Source organism: Salvelinus alpinus, chromosome 3 (assembly GCF_045679555.1).
Source record: "Salvelinus alpinus chromosome 3, SLU_Salpinus.1, whole genome shotgun sequence".
NCBI lineage: Eukaryota > Metazoa > Chordata > Actinopteri > Salmoniformes > Salmonidae > Salvelinus > Salvelinus alpinus.
Window position 1 is genome coordinate 95,885,833 of NC_092088.1, and position 18,408 is coordinate 95,904,240.

Sequence of the window (18,408 nt, forward strand, 5' to 3'; positions counted from 1 at the left end):
GCGAGAGCTTTCCGAGCTAAAGGTTAGCTGATGACCACTAGCAGTGGTTAACTGACTGATAGCTGGTAGCTAGTTAGCTAGCTAGCTTCAGTTGAGGTATTCCAGTTTGGAGGTAAATAGAAATACTTTAGTAAAAAACAGATCCACACCACATTGGGTGAGGCGGGTTGCAGGAGAGTATTTTGAAGTTGAGGTTTTAGAAAAATATTTTTTTAAATGCGAAGAAAAATATATATACATGGGACGAGACAAGACAAAGACGTCTGACTGCTACGCCATCTTGTATCGCCATCTTATATCGCCATCTTATATCAGACCTGCAGTGTGTTCTCTGACAAGATAAACCAAAATAAGACTATATCATGAATTAGTTCCCAGTAAACCACCAACCTGGTAAGATGAACAAAGTGATACAACAGGTCTTTAATTGACCATGTTCCCAGCACACTGAAGACCACACAGCTCTATGACCACAGCCTCTGTCATCACAACACAAGAAGACTGTTATGATCCAGATGAATCCACATCCATATGCAAAACAACATGTCAAACAGGCTTGTTCTGGCCTGTAGCACATAGAAAAAACATACGTTACAATCACCTTTGGCAGCGATTACAGCCGCGGGTCTTTCTGGGTAAGTCTTAAGAGTCTTGGATTGTACAATATTTGCCCATTATTCTTTTTCAAAATTCTTCAAGCTCTGTCAAGTTGGTTGTTGATCAATGCTAGACGGACACTTTCAAGTCTTGCCATAGCCAAGCCTTAGCCAACCCACAAGAACACCTCAAAATACACAACATTGTTTATATACAGTATTTGGTTACCTCAGGACTATCTCTGTATGTTTGTGCATTTGCCTTCAGATATTTACTGGCCAAATATTACTGTGAGGAGGTGTAACACTGGATCCTCCAGCTAGTCAGAGAGCTGTCAGCATGTGAGGGTTCCTGTAGTAGGACCAACAGTATTAAAGTTCAAGTTGATTTCATTCAGCCTGTTGCTTGAGCGTTTGCTTGAGCCTGTCTGGAGTGCCAGATGGGTGAGTGGGGTTTGCACTTTTGGGACTATTCCATTGCACCAGGCAAGCTAAATCAAGCACAGCATTTAAAAGACAACAGGCACAGGGCTGGTGCCATCCCCTACTGCCATTGTGGCCTTGAGCAAGGCATTTAACCCCTAAACTGTTACAAGGGTAAGGCTGTAATACTGACCCTGTGTTGCTCCCAGCCTGGTGCATTAACAGTCAGGAGATTGAGTACTGTGACAGTAAAAATACCCACTTCTCAACTCGCAGTGAAGCATTGTGGGATAATTAGTAGTACAGTGGCACCTTCCATGCCTGAATTTAAGTACGTTTTCAAACCATTTCACTTGAAGTTCACATGTACAGGCATATGTTTGTTACAGGAAGAGAACATTCCTTCTGGTTGTAATGTTATGTCTACACAAAGAGAAGTCCTGTTCCTTCCACCCAGAGATAATGTAGTACGATAACTAGCAAGACAAAGCTCATAGGTTATAGATAGAACTTTATATTCCATGATTGGATGCTCCTCATTACACATAGAATACAACTGGTTTCAATACTGCAACTCCTCAGTGAAACAATACAATGTGGGGTGATCAGCCAATCACATTAAAATGTACTTTACACTGCAAGTTCTTCTCATGTTACTTCCAAGATGTAAAACTGGGATTGTAATATGTGACTATTGAAAAACAAACAGAAATGTGTCCTTCTTCATAGCCTACCATATGAGAAAGCTTATTGAACTAATGTCGTTTTACAACTAGTCCTACATGTTTTCAGACGTTCAAATGGAAAACCAGATTTCCTGAAGTAAACAGGCAAAAGGAGGATTTCAAGATCATGGTATCCAGATTCTTACAACATTTTAAAATGACATTTTAACAAAATGGTGGGCCAGGCCTGATCAGCTCAACTACCATTAAAAAGGATATTGTAAGAGCATAGTTTCAGTCAATGTAAGGTCAATGCAAACACACAATATAAAACGTTTATTTACCTAATATAAAAAGTTCACCTACCTAATATAAAAAGTTCACCTAGCTAATCTGAATGGAACATTTAGAGGTGTATGTATCATTCATTTAGCAGAGTAACATGTCAATAAACACACAAAAACTCAACAATATGCTCTTATAGTTACATCTTCTCCTTTGGTTGGAATGGTCCTTTTCTAAAGCTATAGATCACAAGAACATCTAAAGTGTTGTTAGGGTGTGATGATACAAATAAATACTGCAGGAATCTTTTGGACTCATGACAGCGTTACTGAAAAGTGCATGGCTTCCTTCAGTCTTTTCCTACGTGCATAATTATAATCTGCAACATCACTGTAATAAATAAGAGACAAGTTCTACAATATATTTCCCATATACATCCGTTTTTGTTTGTCCTTGAATTGCTTAATTGACGTCCCAGCACACAGGGGGGTGTGTTTCAATTGAAACAGGTCATTCTCCTAGTGGAGGAAAACCTGCAAAAAAACAATACCGCTGGTTACATAGACTGCAGAACATTAAAGTAGAGTCCAATATTCTGTCCTTTGTCCCTAAGTATGCACTGCATTTACTGGTAATTACTGGTATAATAAACATTGTGGAAACTGTCTAGCCCGTTCCTACACCTATCCAATACTTTATATATGGGGAGTGGTGAACAAGTGCACACTTCAGGAGATTTGTAGTTACATAACATTCATACTGCATGAATACATAGGAACACACCTAACCAGCTATTTAGAGCAAAAAGATTCAAATATTTTGCTGATTCTGAGAAGCGTCAGCTAGCGGGCTAGCCTACCTGTTTCCAGTTGGAAGGAGGAGTAATACAGATGTATTTTAGCCTAGCTAGCCTACCTGTTTCTAGTTGGAAGGAGGAGTAATACAGATGTCATTTAGCCTAGCTAGCCTACCTGTTTCCAGTTAGTTGGATGAGTAATACAGATGTAATTTAGCCTAGCTAGCCTACCTGTTTCCAGTTGGTTGGATGAGTAATACAGATGTAATTTAGCCTAGCTAGCCTACCTGTTTCCAGTTGGAAGGAGGAGTAATACAGATGTCATTTAGCCTAGCTAGCCTACCTGTTTCCAGTTGGTTGGATGAGTAATACAGATGTACTTTAGCCTAGCTAGCCTACCTGTTTCCAGTTGGAAGGAGAAGTAATACAGATGTCATTTAGCCTAGCTAGCCTACCTGTTTCCAGTTGGTTGGAAGGGGGAGTAATACAGATCTATTTTAGCCTAGTTAGCCTACCTGTTTCCAGTTGGTTGGATGAGTAATACAGATGTCATTTAGCCTAGCTAGCCTACCTGTTTTCAGTTGGTTGGATGAGTAATACAGATGTACTTTAGCCTAGCTAGCCTACCTGTTTCCAGTTGGTTGGAGGAGTAATACAGATGTATTTTAGCCTAGCTAGCCTACCTGTTTCCAGTTGGTTGGATGAGTAATACAGATGTACTTTAGCCTAGATCTGGAGGTTGATGAAGGGAGCGAACCCCACCACATCCTGCAGTATCACCAGGGAAATAGACAGAGAACAACAATACATTATAGATGATACTTCATATCCTTTCAGATGGACATTTTGTTTTGTATGGTCCTTACAGTACAATTGCTTTCATCAATGCCTCAGTGAAACAATACAAGACGCTGTGTGTTCAGCTCTTCGCATTAAATGTATAGGGTCCCGCATGTTCTTAAGTGTTAAAACTGGGGGGTGATATGTGATTATTCAAATACACTAGTTGTGTTATAAATATCAGTAATAATTGTACATGAGTGTGTCCTTCGCCCTCATACCTGCAGCAGCACAAGGGCCCTCTGTAGTGGTGGCTCCACGTCAATCTCAACGTTCCTCTTCCGCAGGGGGTCCAGACTGGACTCAGTCACGTTGTGACAGTGGTTCACCTTCAGGGACTGCAGCTTGGGGCAGTACTCTGCAACAGTCCTGCACATACACACAGCAGGACCAAAAGGTGTGAGGACAGGTTAACCAGTGAATATCAAAGTAGGAGTGCCAGTCTCCCCTTCATCCAAAGCAAGCTGGAGCAGGACATACTCTGCAACCGTCCTGGACACAGCACGAAGAAGGTTCTTACAGGTGTGCCATTGCAGATCTAAAACATGTGTCATGACGTTACCCTGTTGGGTGAGGTTTATGACCCCCCCCACCATAAATACCTTTCCCCTTTTCTCTCTCTACTCTACAGAATGGACTCTTGGGAAGCCTTTCTGTAACATAGAGATAGCATGGTAACATCAAAAGGTTGGGGAATGGAACAATATTTCTGTAATCCAACCAGTTGAAAGTGTCCGTTGTTACTTAAAGAATATGATGTCAAATCAGTTGTCTTCTGAGACATTATTACTGATGATAGGACGGCATAAATTATAGCTTGGAAAGTCTACACATTCTAGTCATCAGATTCACATGGAATTGTTATGCAATTTAAATGTTTAAATATGAAACTATTTTTGAATATATTAAATGTAATTGTATCTTTCTAAATTAGAAAATTGTTTTCATAAGTCATTTTATGCTTACTCGGTGGCCACGCCCAACTGAACAGACATTGGTTGGAGAGGGATGAAACATGCCCTTCTCTTCCCCAGTATAAAGCCCCCGTGACCCAATTCACATCAGACTAAGCAAACCCCAGCGTGAGCTGTGGTTGCGAATGATTGAATATCCACTCTACATAACGAAATGTACATGAGACCAGATCCCGCTCTTTCATTCAAACCCAAGCCCCTTTCTTTGTGTAACCAGCCGTCATATCGGTTTCGTCCACTAGGGACTTTTTCTTTTATGACATGATTAGTAATCGATGTATGATCCATCCTATGTAATTCTGTGTGATTATTTAGGTGTTTAGTAAATAAATAATTTAGCCAATTACTGTATTGCTGATTCAACTTGTTAGCCAGGGTTCGTGAAGATAACCAAGAATTGTATGATGTTCAGATGAGACTGAATAAGGTAACGATTAATAATTGACTGCTATTGATATAAAAGATCTTCAGACCTTTAAGAGTTTATTCGTCAAACGTTAGGTAATCGATTTGATAAAATAGCCTGTCATCTCATTTAATTATACTAGAGACACGACAAATGTCAATGTAAAATGTCAGCCCAGAGCGAGACATACAGGTGGAACATGACATGAACCTGACTAGTATATGAACCTGACTAAGTATATGAACCTGACTAGAACCTGACTAGTATATGAACCTGACTAGTATATGAACCTGACTAGTATATGAACCTGACTAGTATAAGAACCTGACTAGAACCTAAATAGTATATAAACCTGACTAGAACCTGACTAAGTATATGAACCTGACTAGAACCTAAATAGTATATTAAACCTGACTAGTATACAGACCTGACTAGTATACGAGCCTGACTAAGTATATGAACCTGACTAGAACCTAAATAGTATATAAACCTGACTAGTATATAGATAACGCATATTAGCAAAATACAAACAAACAAACACACACAGAGAGAGATGATACCAATGATTTGAGCAGTCAGTGTATCAAAACAACAGTACCTGATGGAGTTGTTCCTAACCCTCAGGCAGCCTGTCAGGTCCAGCTGTTCCAGCTCCCTGCAGTTCTTGGCCACTTCCTCCACAGACACGTCTGTAATGTTGGCGTTGACCGCCACAGACAGCGACCTCATCTTCAGACACTTCTTGGATAAATAGCAGATGGCCTCGTCTTTGAGCTGGCGGCAGGCGGTCAGGTCGATGGACCTCAGGCCCCCACAGTGGTCAGCCAGGCTGCGTATGGACAGGCTGTCCACCCATTCACAGTGGGCCAGGCCCAGGTGCTGCAGGTGTGTGCAGCTCAACGACACGGCTACTAAGGAGTGACGGGTCAGCCGGTCACACCCCCTCATGTCTACTCTCAGCAGGTGCTGGTTCTGGCCAATCACAGGCAGCAGCTCCGTGTCTGTCACCCAATCGGAGCAGTTCTGGACGGACAAGTTCTGTAGGACTTTGTTGTCCCTTAGTATGTTGCAGAATGCCTCCTTGGGAAGGCTAGGCCCTATCTGTGAACATTACAGGAGTGTGATCTTACACTATTTAGCCTAATACCCAGTTTATGAGCATTTAAGTACAAGAAACTGTAAGGAAATCCTGAAATAAATAGAATGGATCATGTGTGGCCTACCTGTGTGAGGTCAAAGGTGCGACAGTTGGCCAGGTACACCTGGATGAGGGCATAGAACTGCTTGCTCACTCTCTGTAGCCGCACCAGCTGGCGTAATGGCAGGTAGCAGAAGATGTGTGTTACCAACACATCCTCCCAGGGCAAATCCAAGAGGTGACATCTGCCAACAGACATTTCAAACTTGATCAACAAGTTATTAATGGACAAATTTAGCACAGTCACACATCAACGTCTGCCTCACGTTCGAACTAGCTCTACAAAGATTGATAGCTAGCTAGCTCAACCGTAAGGCATAATGTGATGATTCTGCAAGACAGCGCAGGACATGCATTCTCCAACTGCCGCAGCAAGCTACAGTAGTAAGAATAGGTAACTAACGGTTAGCTAGCTAGTTCTGCTGACGTTTTTTTTTGTAACGTTAAAACAAAAATACATGTGTGCTTACAAAATACATACTTGCAACACTCTGTTTCCGCATCCATTTTGAATCCGCAGAAATATGCGAGATAGCCAACAAACTGTCGTTGTACATGTAGCTATCTTACGAGCCTTGGTTGAAGCCTTCTGGCTCAGCGACAGCTTTTATGGCTGTATTCCCAAACTTCCGGGTTCGTACACTGGGTACGTTCCAGAATGCAGAGTCAACCTCTCTGCGTAGGAATAGGGAATCTATATCTCAGTAAATGTGTTTGTTTTGGGAGAAATAAAGCTGAGAAAAATAATACATTGGAGTAATTATTGATGGTCTTTGACAAGTATGTGCGATGTTTTGGTAAAAATATACGACCGAGCGTTAGGATCCAAGTGACATTCGACGCCTGTGGATTTTACCGATATGCACCCCCGGTCAATGTCTGTAACACGAGAGGAATAATATCTTTGCTGTAACCGCTCCAGATAAGGAAAAGCATTGCTTTTCTTTTGTCATATTGGCAACTGTAGGAATGACTTGATCAGTTCTTTATCAGAAGGAATAATTGTTATTATCCAATGGTTGCTCACAATGTGAAGAGCTTTGATTCATGTCAGTAAATGAAAAGTGTTCTACAAATGCAAGGTATTATGTATGGCAAACAAAAGGTATAGGCCAAGCTTTGACACAGCAATAACCAACAGGCTCAATTAATTAAATATTAAATTCCATCTAAGCTTTGGCTATGTTGATCATACTTAATTCTCTACCATGTACAAAATAATCAATAATCTGACGATATAGTACTTTCTTTTTATTGTAAAATAGATCACATGTCCTATAGTGACCCCAGGAACAGCACCAATATTAGTTTACTATGGTTCTACAGTATTTCCAATATATGCATAGATTTTCTTTTACATACCTGTCAAGTGAATAATGAGAGATAACCGATGACTAACTGTCACTAGCATGATCTGCATACCCATGCAAACTGCTGAACAAATAACCATCCTGTCAATTCATCTCTTAGCATGCAGCGACACAATGGAGTCAACCATGCTGAACAATTGCTGAGCCTATAGTTATGGTTCTCTGAATGAGGAGGACCAACAGGGTGGCTAGGTGAATACCCACCGCTGACTGACTGCTCTGGATATAGGCTACAAGCTAAAGAAGAAGTATAACCTCTAATGGCGTGCGTTAAATCAATCTATGATTTCAGCGCTGAGACCTTGGACGGTCAGAGCGTTCCTCTTAGTATCCACAGGGGCAAGGTGCTCCTCATTGTCAACCTGGCCACCTTCTGAGGGTCAACAATAGAGGAGGTAGGCTAACGATGATTCATGGTGCTAGCCTATACAGGCTAAAAGCCTCATGCTGGTCAGCTGGCATAGGCCAAACTTTTGATTGTGTTGTAGTATTAGAGATATTCAACAGTCAGCCCAAGGTGGAATGTTTAGGTGGTGTTCTAATTGTATGTGTCATCTAACAGTACCACAGAATGAATGCACTCATGGAAATGTTTGGTGACCTCAACTTCACTGTCCTGGGATTCTCCTGCAATCAGTTTGGTCTTCAGGCACCTGGTAAGAGAGTCTTTTTGAAATAACAATAAAGGTTTTTGATCTGTTGTAACTTATAGGCCTACTTTGTCTCTAGGAGTAATGCTAAGTATCAAAGCGCTCATGTGTGGGCTTCCGAGTGGCGCAGCGGTCTAAAGCACTGCATCTCACTACAGACCCTGGTTCAATTCCAGGCTGTATCACAACCAGCCGTGATTGGGAGTCCCTTAGGGCGGCGAACAATTGGCCCATTGTCGTCCGGGTTAGGGGTAGGCCGTCATTGTAAATAAGAATTTGTTCTTAACTGACTTGCCAAGTTAAATAGTATGCTTGTTTGTCATGCATGATGACGAGACCAGTCTGTTTTATGAATGCCTCTGTTTCAGAACTAATAAGCTCACTGGTCTGTTACATTGGTTGTTTCTTCCTTCAGAGGTAAATCATGAAACACTCAACCTTCTCAAGTATGTAAGGCCAGGTGGGGGGTTTGTCCCCAAGTTCCCTGTGTTTGGCAAGATCGAGGTCAATGGGTTGAACGAAGAACCTCTTTTCGCCTATCTCAAGGTAGTATATTTGACATGTCCTTATGCACTATTATGTACTGCACTCTGGGGGCAAGTTGAATGCATTATGGACATTAGACCTCACTAACAGCATTTGTTCATGTCTTGTACAACAGGAGTCTTTGCCCTATGTGAACCCTGTCATAGGAGATATAAAGAGGCTCTACTGGTCACCCATCAAAGTCAATGACATTCGCTGGAACTTTGAGAAGTTTCTAATCGATTCTGATGGGGCGCCTTTCAGGCGGTAAGTTAATCACATTAATGAAAAATGACTTGACAGTGTGTATATATATATATATATATATATATATATATATATATATATATATATATATATATATACATTTGATATATATATATATATATATCAATCATTCATGCATTCATTCATATAATTCATTCATTCATTCATTTACAAATAAGATTTGAAAATACTTAATGTCCTATTCTATAATAGCCTCTCCTTTTCCCCAGTTATGAACTTCATGGCCCTACTGAGAACGTGGAGAAAGACATCGCAGGCCTACTATAAATGGAGTCATCTGTTCCCCTGTATGGTTGTCAATAAAGTGGGTTCTTCATCAGCAGAGGCAGAGTGACGATCCCTCAGTAAATGCAGACTAAATGCAGCTGAGCTGGATCTGATGAGGAAGGGAGAAGGACTCTGAGTTTCAGTGCATTCACTCAGAATATCAGATCCCTCCGGCCCCTGTTGGTGATCAGTAGGCCTATCCCTATGGTCTCAATATAACTAACTACTCCTTTTTGTTATTGTTGCAAAACAGAGGAAGTGAATGAATCTTTTGGCTGAAATCTTAAAATGTGTTGTCCATTTAATTGTTTAACATTGTTAAAACAACATTTGTAGGCTACAGTGGGAGAAACCCAAGTCTCCAGCTGCATAGAAACTCAATCCTACTTGAATGGAATGATATACAATACATAAAGAATATACACAATTTAACTGAGCACTGTGGATGTTTGAGGATAAAATACAATTCACTATTTGGATTGTTTTATGTTTGACATTTCTATACCTTGACATTTTTCCGATCAAAGAGACCGCTATTCTGAAAGAATACCCCCTTTTTTAAGGTGGTAAGATGGTAGACAAGGAAGAAAAGTGGAATATGTTTTGAGTGAATATGGAATGGAGGATATCACCGAACCTTTGGAAAAGCTACAGAAGGAAATTGAACGTGACGAGAGTGAGGTTGAATTAACTGCAGTGGCAGGTGGTGTGGTGATGGAGCTTGGCATCATGTGTAAAAGGGATACGGATATGTCCTCCAGTAGGGATACGTCCTCCAGTAGGGATCCGTCCTCCAGTAGCTCAGAGATGGAACCTGAGAGTGAGGATGCAGTATGGTGAGGACCGCCGAGTTTGAATAAAGAAGAATCTGGTCCAGTAGGAGTCACATTTTTGGAGAAAGTGGACGCTTGCCTTTTGGCGGATCCATTTGTATTTTCAGGGTGGGTGAGAAAGGATGAAATAAACTAGTAGTGGACTTGTGATATTTTTGTGTTTCTTCTGATCAGAGGGAGCAGACGCTCCGTGTCACGCAACTTGAGTCAAGATCTGTTTCTTGATTTGCTCTTAGGAACAGGACACCATTGAAAGGAGTGATTTCTGGGGTAGCGTTAAGTGTGGAGATAGAGCGGTTGAAGATTCCTGGTGTTTGTGACGCCCGTCGTGTAGGTAGGCTGTGACTGGCTTCACACTCCAGTACAGTAGATGGCAGTGTATGCAACTTCAAGTTGGATGCAATCCACCAACCAAATCCCAAAGAAGAAGAAGATTCGACGAGAAAAAATAAGAAAAAACAAACATTGGATTTCCCGTAGTTCTCGCCGGACGCATGCGTATTTCACCGTTCAATGTCACCGCAACAATTGAACATGGCTGCCGTGGGTTTCAGAAATTGGGCTCGAGCTCTTTCCAAGGGGAAACAGCCAGGCTTCTCGGCGCTTTTCTCCCAAGTCAGAGCAGGTTGGTTCATGGATCTTTATGGTTTTTGCGATATCGTTGTACAAATGCAAAATCCCTGCATCAAGTTGGAATGGAAGTTAAAACATGCCAGGCAAAGTGTCGCTAACCTTGAGCTAGCCTAGCTTCCCTACAACAGAGCTGCATCTCGTTCAGTGGTTTACTAACGTTGGTTAAAGCTTCATTCAGTAGTATGTAGCTAGCTGTCTACGATTAAATATTAGGCTAGATCCCATATAGGGTTACCTGGCCAGCCAACGTTATTTGTCTTTGGATAACTAGTGCAAGTACATACGCTAGGTGTGTGTGTGTGTGAGATATATATATATATAGATATATATATAGATATCTCAGTCGTGGCCAAAAGTTTTGAGAATGAAAATGTATATTTGTGTCACAAAGTCTGCTGCCTCAGTTTGTATGATGGCAATTTGCATATACTCCCGAATGTTATGAAGAGTGATCAGATGAATTGCAATTAATTGCAAAGTCCCTCTTTGCCATGCAAATGAACTGAATCCCCCAAAAAACATTTCCTCTGCATTTCAGCCCTGCCACAAAAGGACCAGTTGACATCATGTCAGTGATTCTCTCGTTACAGGTGTGAGTGTTGACGAGGACAAAGCTGGAGATCACTCTGTCATGCTGATTGAGTTCGAATAACAGACTGGAAGCTTGGAATCATTGTTCTTCCTCTATCAAACATGGTTACCTGCAAGGAAACACGTGCCGCCATCATTGCTTTGCACAAAAAGGGCTTCGCAGGCAAGGATATTGCTGCCAGTAAGATTGCACCTAAATCAACCATTTATCAGATCATCAAGAACTTCAAGGAGAGCGGTTCAATTGTTGTGAAGAAGGCTTCAGGGCGCCCAAGAAAGTCCAGCAAGCGCCAGAACCATCTCCTAAAGTTGATTCAGCTGCGGGATCGGGGCACCACCAGTACAGAGCTTGCTCAGGAATGGCAGCAGGCAGGTGTGAGTGCATCTGCACGCACAGTGAGGTGAAGACTTTTGGAGGATGGCCTGGTGTCAAGAAGGGCGGCAAAGAAGCCACTTCTCTCCAGAAAAAACTTTAGGGACAGACTGATATTCTGGAAAAGGTACAGGGATTGGACTGCTGAGGACTGGGGTAAAGTCATTTTCTCTGATGAATCGCCCCAAACAATCGAAAAGGGATCTGGAAAAAAAGCTTGTCCAGAGAAGACAAGGTGAGCGCTACCATCAGTCCTGTGTCATGCCAACAGTAAAGCATCCTGAGACCATTCATGTGTGGGGTTGCTTCTCAGCCAAGGGAGTGGGCTCACTCACAATTTTGCCTAAGAACACAGCCATGAATAAAGAATGGTAACAACACATCCTCAGAGAGCAACTTCTCCCAACCATCCAGGAACAGTTTGGTGACGAACAATGCCCTTTCCAGCATGATGGAGCACCTTGCCATAAGGCAAAAGTGATAACTAAGTGGCTCGGGGAACAAAACATTGATATTTTGGGTCCATAGCCAGGAAACTCCCCAGACCTTAATCCCATTGAGAACTTGTGGTCAATCCTCAAGAGGCGGGTGGACAAACAAAAACCCACAAATTCTGCAAGAATGGGCTGCCATCAGTCAGGATGTGGCCCAGAAGTTAATTGACAGCATGCCAGGGCGGATTGCAGAGGTCTTGAAAAAGAAGGGTCAACACTGCAAATATTGACTCTTTGCATCAACTTCATGTAATTGTCAATAAAATCCTTTGACACTTATGAAATGCTTGTAATTATACTTTAGTATTCCATAGTAACATCTGACCAAAATATCTAAAGACACTGAAGCAGCAAACTTTGTGAAAATTAGTATTTATGTCATTCTCAAAACCTTTGACCACGACTGTGATATATATATATATTTTTTTAAGCAATTCCTAACGTTACTCTCAAATGGCTAGTTAGCCTACAATCACACTCTCTGGTTGATCATGGGGATAAATGGTACTGTATTGACTTCTTTCCAAATGTTGTATAGCCTCTGGACCTTCCAAGGGCATGCTGCCAGGGCCATACCCCAAGACGCCCGAGGAGAGAGCAGCTGCAGCAAAGAAGTACAACATGAGGGTGGAGGATTATGAACCAATCCCGGATAATGGCGAGGGGTAAGGACGCGGGGTACCATGGATACGGAAGGACACACATGCCATTGTTTTCCTGTCATTGATACACCACCCCATTACAGCAGGAGCTATGTTCCTTTACCAGACAACTAGCAAATTGATTTGGTATTTCAACCTGTGGGTTGAACTCACTTAAATGACTGAGGCTCTGCATCCCAAACGGTATACAATTCCCTACATAGTGCCCTAGTTTTGACCAGAGCCCTATGGGATGCACTATATATAGGGTATGAGAGCAAATATTGGACCCCAATGGGAGTTGAACGTTTCAGGATTTGTGCATTACCTAAGGTTATTCACCCACACACTTTTTTTCCTGTTGTGTTTCTGTAGGTATGGAGACTACCCACAATTGCCAGACAGATCCCAGCATGAGAGAGACCCCTGGTATTCCTGGGATCATCCAGACCTGAGGAGGAACTGGGGAGAGCCGGTAAGATAGAGGACGAACTGGGGAGAGACGGTGAGATAGAGGAGGAACTGGGGAGAGACGGTGAGATAGAGGAGGAACTGGGGAGAGACGGTGAGATAGAGGAGGAACTGGGGAGAGACGGTGAGATAGAGGAGGAACTGGGGAGAGACGGTGAGATAGAGGAGGAACTGGGGAGAGACGGTGAGATAGAGGAGGAACTGGGGAGAGACGGTGAGATAGAGGAGGAACTGGGGAGAGACGGTGAGATAGAGGAGGAACTGGGGAGAGACGGTGAGATAGAGGAGGAACTGGGGAGAGACGGTGAGATAGAGGAGGAACTGGGGAGAGACGGTGAGATAGAGGAGGAACTGGGGAGAGACGGTGAGATAGAGGAGGAACTGGGGAGAGACGGTGAGATAGAGGAGGAACTGGGGAGAGACGGTGAGATAGACGTGGGGTATATTTCTACACACTGACTGACTAATAGGGTTGTCAAGATACAGTATCAGATCTCACAATACTTACACTGACCAAAAATATAAATGCAACATGTTAATAGGTTGGTTTCATGAGCTGAAATAAAATATCACAAATGTTTCATATGCAAAAAAAAACATATTTCTTTCCAATTTTGATAAATTTGTTTATATCCCTGTCAGTGAGCATTTCTTCTTTGCCAAGATAATCCATCCACCTGACAGGTGTGGCATATCAATAAGCTGATTAAACAGCATCATTAAAAAGGTGCACCTTGTGCTGGGGACAATAAAAGGCCACTAAAATGTAACGTTTTCACAACACAATGCCACAGATGTCTCAAGTTTTGAGGGAGTGTGCAGTTGGTATGCTGACTGCAGGAATGTCCACCGGAGTTATGTTAATTTCTCTACCATAAGCCGCTTCAATGGCATTTTAGAGAATTTTGCAGTACTTCCAACCGGGCTCACAACCGCAGACCACGTGTAACCACGCAAGCCCAGGACCTCCACATCCGGCCTCTTCACCTGCGGGATCGTCTGAGACCAGCCACCCGTACAGCTGGTGAAACTGGGTTTGCACAAACAAAGAATTTCTGCACAAGCTGTCAGAAACCATCTCAGGGAAGCTCATCTTCGTGCTTGTTGTCCTCACCAGGGTCTTGACCTGACAGCAGTTTGGTGTCGTAACTGACTTCAGTGGGCAGATGGCCACTGGGAAAGAGGCGGAGGTGTGCTCTTCAAGGGTGAATATTGGTTTCAACTGTACCGAGCAGATGGCAGACAGCGTGTATGGCGTTGTGTGGGCGAGCGGTTTTCTGTTGTGAAAAGAGTGCCCCATGGTGTGGTTATGGTATAGGCAGGCAGGCATAAGCTACGGATAATGACCACAATTGCATTTAATCAATGGCCATTTTGAATGCACAGAGATACCGTGATGTGATCCTGAGGTCCATTGTCGTGCCATTTATCCGCCGCCATCACCTCATGTTTCAGCATGATAATGCACAGCCCCATGTCACAAGGATTTGTAAACAGTTCTTGGAAGCTGAAAATGTCCCAGTTCTTCCACGGCCTGCATATTCACAAGACATGTCACCCATTGAGCATGTTTGGGATGCTCTGGATCCACGTGTACAACAGAGTTTTCCAGTTCCTGCCAATATCCAGCAACTTCACACAGCCATTGAAGAGGAGTGAGACAACATTCCACAGGCCAGTCAACAGCCTGATCAACTCTATGTGAAGGAGATGTGTCGCGCTGCATGAGTCAAGTGGTGGTCACACCAGATACTGACTGGTTTTCTGATCCACACAGCAACCTTTTTTTGTTAAAGGTGTTTGTGACCAACAGATGTATATCTGTATTCCCAGTCATGTGAAATCCATAGATCACGGCCTAATGACAGATTTTCTCATGAACTGTAACTCAGTCAAGTCTTTGCATGTTTGGTTTATTTATTTTTCAGTGAATATTAAAAATAAAAGACATCTACCTACAAGTATCGTGACTACACAACTGACTAATAAGACTATATATTAGGTCTGGGACAATACCAGTATCCCGATACTTGTTTAGTATCGCGACAAGAAAACAACACAAAGCGGATTAACTAATTTAGGAAAACAGCCCTAATGTTGGAAACAGACATGTTACCCAGAGTCACATTTTGTATTTATTTTCCAAGCTATAGCACACAACATTTGACACAAAGCAGGTTTTATAAAAGAACCAAAGAGTTGGCGCTGCTTCGTGTAAATGTTTTGCCATGGGGAAAATATTACAATACTGGTATCGTTACAGCCCTACTGTATATTGTTCACAGTACGCCACCTGTTTACTGTAAAGTATTGTGTACATTTATGCACGTAGACATTTGAAATGGCAGGACGTGAATGTGTGTAAGTTATGAATCATTATTTGCTGATGTATTTCCTCCCCCCCCCCCCGGACTCATTTACAGTGGGTTCTCGCCCCTGTTGCATGTTTTCGTTCTAGATCCACTGGGATTTTGACATGTTCATCAGGAATCGAGTGGACACGTCGCCCAGCCCTGTGGACTGGCACACCATGTGCAAACATCTGTTTGGTTTCGTTGGATTCATGCTGCTGATGTTCTACCTTGGGGAGAAGTTTCCATCTTACCAGCCTGTGGTAAGTATTGCATTGAGCAAAGCATCAGTCTTTTGTCTCCGTTGTAATCGCCGTTGTAACCCCTAAGATGTCACAGACCAGAAGATAATATAAGTATATGCTTTCCTGTTGTATTGAAACCCTTTCCCATTTTGGTATCTCAAGACCTTTTTTTACTATGACATCTGGATTTGAAAAGGACTTGTCCAATAACAGCCTTTGGGTCTACCCCTCATATCTGTCCCGTGGACACTAATATTGGATTTTACAGTTGGAGCAACAGATCTGATCCCTGAATACAGTTTAATGACGGGTGTACACGGAGTCGGAGATGATGCTACTGCTGTTAGTGGTTTCATTTGTTTCCTTGCCCTGCTACCAATTCAATAGAGTGAAGACATGCATTGGTAACTGAAGCGCAATTATCATATTCCACTATATTTTGCCATTTCATTTCCTATCTTATGATAGCTTTCTGGTATTTATTGAAGACCATTGAGCACCTCACCCACACTCACCAAACACCTGTTTTTAAAAAGGTCTTCAAATGTCCTCTTCTGTAGGAAAGGTGAATAGGTACATCCTGTCTGATGCCCTCTGTTAGGTCATCCCTGTTCTCTATTCCAGGCACCCAAACAATATCCTTACAACAACCTGCACCTAGAGAGAGGAGGGGATCCCGAGAAACAGCCTGAAGAAGTCAAACATTTTAACATTTAAATATCTGCTTCTCTAAATGTGTATATTTCTGTCTAATAAAGAGATTTTAGTGTGACTTCAGTCACATTCCTGATCTTTGACCTATATCTTATTCTTTGGAAAGCTACTCCTTCTAAATCCCTTTTTAAGATTGAATGGCTTTTCAAACTTTAAAACGCGCAGACAACTGGAATAGGTTGTTTGCGTACAACTTGGTGATATCCCTTATCCGTGTCGTCACCTGCTTCAGAGAGAGAGAGAGAGCGAGCTATAGCTTAGTGGGACTGGAGATCAGTAGATAGTCCTATAGCCAATTGACATGGTAAATACATGGCTAATTAATTAGGCTACATGGTAAGTAGTCAATTACTTGTTTGTGTATTTAAATGAAGTCCTTTATATCATAGTGCATTGTGGGGTTACGTTATATTTAATTTAGGGTGACTATCATTTAAAGGATACTATCCCACTACTGTAAAACGCTGCGCTGTGGAGTCATCGTACGTCTGGGTCTTGCCCCCTTTAATATTTTTGATGGGTTTGACAATTAAAAATACAATGTGAAAACGAGGCCGTTTAGGATATCAAATTATATTTTTTGTGTGAATGAATTTACTTCTGCCAAATATTTTTTTCTACATTGAAGACCATTCAAAAAGCCTACAAAAATTACAAGGTTACATCCTTAAATGCTGCGTCACTTTCATGGTGCATACAGTCACTACTACGCTCAATTTCAACTTCTAAACTTCTTTGACTAACATAAAAATAGTGCCTTCAGAATGTATTCACACCCCTTGACTTTTCCCACGTTGTTAGACTGAATTTAGATTGTGTCACGAGCCTACAAGCAATATCCCATAATGTCACAGTGGAATTATGCATAACGAGTCATAAGTTGCATGGATTCATTCTGTGTGCAATAATAGGGGTTAACATGATTTTGTAATGACTACATCTCTGTACCCCACACATACAATTATCTGTAAGGTATCAGTCGAGCATTGAATTTCAAGCACAGATTCAAACAGATACCCATCTACCAATAGGTGCAAAGGGCACCTATTGGTAGATGGGTAAAATTAAAAAAGCAGACATTTGAATATCCCTTTAAACATGGAGAAGTAATTAATTACACTTTGGAAGGTTTATCAATACACCCAGTCACTGCAAAGATACAGGCCTCCTTCCTTACGCCGTTGCCGGAGAGGAAGGAAACCACTCAGGGATTTCACCATGAGGTCAATGGTGACTTTAAAACAGAGTTTAATGACTGTGATAGAAAACAGGATGGATCTACAACATTGTAGCTATGACAGACTGAAAAGAAGGACAGAATGTACAGAATAAAAATATTCCATAACATGCATCCTGTTTGCAATAAGGCACTAAAGTAAAACAGCAAATAAATGAACCTTATGTCCTGAATACAAACTGTTATGTTTTTCTCAAATCCATCACTGAGTACTGCAGCGAAAAGTAAAAGAGATCAGACCCCTCCCCTAGAAATCGGGCCAGATCCAGAGCTACACTAGGACCAACTATTGACTGGGGAATGCAGGAGGGAACTGCCACAACGGAAATCAACCAGCAGGGGGAGCCAAATGAACAGGACCTAAAAGAGCTAGACATAAAACAAGAACCAATCAGCATGAAGACTGAGGGAGAGCTCGACCAAACCGAAGCCCCAGCGGAAGAAGACTTTTGGGCATCAGTGCTGAAAGACTTGACATTGGACTGAGTCCCACCAAACTTTGAGTATATTGCAAGAGAAGTAGTAGTGGCACAATGTGACAA

At 42.1% G+C, this 18,408-nt stretch overlaps 2 protein-coding genes and 1 pseudogene across 2 annotated transcripts; 2 read left to right on the forward strand and 1 right to left on the reverse strand.

Annotated features, from left to right (window-relative positions):
- Positions 1 to 2,005: 2,005 nt before the first annotated feature.
- Positions 2,006 to 7,075, reverse strand: LOC139571565 (F-box/LRR-repeat protein 15). The gene is made up of 6 exons (XM_071394559.1): positions 6,665 to 7,075; positions 6,209 to 6,368; positions 5,584 to 6,086; positions 3,827 to 3,974; positions 3,449 to 3,533; positions 2,006 to 2,502 (listed from the first exon to the last, which is right to left on the reverse strand). The coding sequence occupies exons 1-5, from the start codon at positions 6,688 to 6,690 to the stop codon at positions 3,492 to 3,494; spliced, it is 879 nt and encodes a 292-aa protein (XP_071250660.1). The 5' UTR covers positions 6,691 to 7,075; the 3' UTR covers positions 2,006 to 2,502; positions 3,449 to 3,491.
- Positions 7,076 to 7,185: 110 nt separating this feature from the next.
- On the forward strand, positions 7,186 to 9,572 carry LOC139571570 (glutathione peroxidase 1-like; annotated as a pseudogene).
- An 839-nt stretch (positions 9,573 to 10,411) lies between these two features.
- Positions 10,412 to 16,705, forward strand: LOC139571569 (NADH dehydrogenase [ubiquinone] 1 beta subcomplex subunit 8, mitochondrial-like). Its single transcript, XM_071394564.1, has 5 exons — positions 10,412 to 10,741; positions 12,746 to 12,872; positions 13,224 to 13,323; positions 15,778 to 15,933; positions 16,540 to 16,705. Exons 1-5 carry the CDS (start codon positions 10,630 to 10,632, stop codon positions 16,630 to 16,632), a joined length of 588 nt encoding a protein of 195 aa, XP_071250665.1. The 5' UTR covers positions 10,412 to 10,629; the 3' UTR covers positions 16,633 to 16,705.
- The last annotated feature ends 1,703 nt before the right edge of the window (positions 16,706 to 18,408 follow it).